Source organism: Thalia democratica, chromosome 7, assembly GCF_965202585.1.
Source record: "Thalia democratica chromosome 7, ktThaDemo2.hap1.1, whole genome shotgun sequence".
Lineage (NCBI taxonomy): Eukaryota > Metazoa > Chordata > Thaliacea > Salpida > Salpidae > Thalia > Thalia democratica.
Genome location: NC_139171.1, coordinates 11,462,634 through 11,465,235, shown reverse-complemented (window position 1 = coordinate 11,465,235; position 2,602 = coordinate 11,462,634). Strand labels below are relative to the sequence as shown.

Below are 2,602 nucleotides of genomic sequence, written 5' to 3'. Positions count from 1 at the left end.
TATGAATAAGTATCGCAGTTTTTAAACATTTTAAAAATAATAATTACGGAATAATTAATTTAGTAAACAAATATACTAAAGACTATTTTTTTGAAAAAATTTTTAATGGTATTACGAGTGAAAAGGAAAGCAAAACAAATCAGTATATTTAAATAAAAAATTCAAAATGCAACGTAGTATTATAGCAGTAAAAACAAAATTGCAACTATCAAAATACGTAACAAATACTTAGCACTGTAATGCAACATTTCTAAAAACACTTTAACATGATAATTGTACTACCATTAGAGATGTTGTACTCGGAGAAACTCCTGAATCCTTCGTATAAAAGCTGCCCGTTGCCTTTTAAGCGTTGATGCTCTGGAAGGATTCCTGAAAAAAATATTCAAATATTGAAAGTAATATTACATTTTAGCTTTTATTTTTTAATATTATTAGGTAGTTTAAGTATTTTTTAAATTTATATATTATTTTAAAGTTTACATATAGTTATAAACTTTACATTAAGCAAATAATTTTAACCATTTTCATGTAATATTACGCTGTTTTATTTTAAAGAATGTAAAAAGTATAAGCACTGTTCTAACAATAATAAACATTAAAACTATTATCTTTCAAACTTTAGTTAACTAAAAGATTGGACAGTTTAAATTTATTTATAAAGTTCTTAAATATATTTTCCTAAAAATTTTCATAAATATACAATCTAAACAAACCTATTTTGGCCTGGATCTCTGGTTTTATACTGTCTATTGTGTCCGAAGCTTTAACTTCAAAAGTCAGTATATTTTCAGTTAATGTTTCCACGAAAATTTTCATCTTTCTCTATATATAAGTTTTTTGTTACGATTAACTTATGAATTAATATTTGCATAAAAAACCTTAAACTATTTGTTTGATAAAAATGAATTCAAAAAATCATATGCGAGCTTTGAAAAAAAAAATTGTAAATTCTTAACATTAAAAAAAAGTTAATATACTGTAGATTTTATGAAGAAAATGATATAGATAAGCTTTGATAATTTAACACATTAATTTTTTGTTTGAAAACAATTTAAAAGAATAAATTAAAGAGTCATTTCACAGTTCAAATTTTTCCAATCCAAAGAAATTTAGTCAATTTTAACATTGTAAGCTATCTAAAATTTATACTTTTTGATGTGTTTAATTTTTCTAAACTAAAATAATTTTTTATCTAAGCTATCCTTATATTATACTTGTTTTATAGTTTCTGACGATTTTAAGTCATATATTTATTTCTAATTAAATACCTGTTCCGACAAATTCACCATTAAGTATTTATTTGATAAGAACAAACAAACTTACACTACGCAAAAATATTTTTTCATAATATTTAATTATTTATTTGCTTATGTTTTTAAAATAGAATACTAACTGTAGTGAGAATTGATTCATTCTCGATTCCGTTATGAAAATTGATTGTTCAAACAATTGATATGGAATTAAATTAACTTCCAACTCCAATTCACCATCTTTAAAAAACAAGCGTACCTGATGTAACGGGTGACCTAAGTTTTCAAATGATAACATGAATTTCGTATTAAATTAAAATATTAGGTTTTTTTTCTTATCTTGGCGAAAAAGTTTTTACAAAAAAACAACCTCAACTTTTTTAAGCTTCACTTAAGCAACGTATTAAGTGACAATTAAAGATATTGTGTAGTAACTATAAAATAAAGCATAAATCGTATATTAGTTAAAGAAATGTTGATGTACAACTGTTTAAAGTTTAAGTTATCTCACTATGCTAACAACACACATCTTAAGAGTTAATTTATTAAAAAAAAAATTACTACCATTTTCTTTAGCTTTATTGATAAATTCTTGAACAGTGTCCATTTCATCAACTTCCAATTTGATGGTTTCACCAGTTAGTGTTTTCACAAAAATTTGCATTTTTATTTTGAAAGCTGTAAAGATATTTGTATGTATAATTGGTTTCCAAAAAATACTATCCAAAATGTATCAAATAAAAATAGTTTTTCTACTTTCTTTGTTAGCAAATTATATGAATATAAGAAATCTACTAATAATTATTTTAACTATAAAATTGCAACCAATACACTAGTTTTACTTTTCATATAACTTTTTCTACAAGACTTAATTGTTAAATACCAAAAGAACTTTATTGTTAAACCTTGTGTCACAGTAGTATAAGTTTAGCAATGGTAATATTAAATTAAAGGTAAAATATGTTTAAATTTTTACACTAAAAATCTGCCTATTTATTAACATATGCTAGACATTTTAATAAGTTTTAATGTCTATTCATAAGAAATCATTAATTGTATATTAAGTATTGACTTTACTGGAGTTTTAATTTTAGACTTTTATATTCATAAGTTACATTTTGAGTTTAAAACAACAAAAATAATTATGTCTGAATTTATTTTATACTTAGTTAGATAATTTTTGAGGACCTGTGATAAGAAAAATAACTTTGAATTATCTAAAAATAACTAGTTACGCTAAAAAGAAGTATTATTAACTTAAAAAATAAAACATTTCCTATGTAAAAATTTTCATATAACTAAAAATTTTTGGCTACACTGTTGCAATTTAGCTACCGTAAACTTTAAAA

The 2,602-nt window shown here is 22.7% G+C and overlaps 1 protein-coding gene across 1 annotated transcript; it reads right to left on the bottom strand.

Moving 5' to 3' along the window:
* Positions 1-250: 250 nt before the first annotated feature.
* Positions 251-1,917, bottom strand: LOC145841113 (uncharacterized). Its single transcript, XM_082948484.1, has 4 exons — positions 1,818-1,917; positions 1,474-1,529; positions 717-825; positions 251-372 (listed from the first exon to the last, which is right to left on the bottom strand). Exons 1-4 carry the CDS (start codon positions 1,915-1,917, stop codon positions 251-253), a joined length of 387 nt encoding a protein of 128 aa, XP_082804610.1.
* Between the last annotated feature and the right edge of the window lie 685 nt (positions 1,918-2,602).

What these genes read in the sequence shown, in the direction of transcription:
- LOC145841113 (XM_082948484.1), bottom strand. Translation starts at nt 1,917, where the DNA reads ATGCAAATTTTTGTGAAAACACTAACTGGTGAAACCATCAAATTGGAA. An exon ending in CAATAAAGCTAAAGAAAATG is followed by an intron (nt 1,530 to 1,817) that starts GTAGTAATTTTT and finishes TTGAAAACTTAG; the next exon opens with GTCACCCGTTACATCAGGTA. An exon ending in AGAGATCCAGGCCAAAATAG is followed by an intron (nt 373 to 716) that starts GTTTGTTTAGAT and finishes TATTTTTTTCAG; the next exon opens with GAATCCTTCCAGAGCATCAA.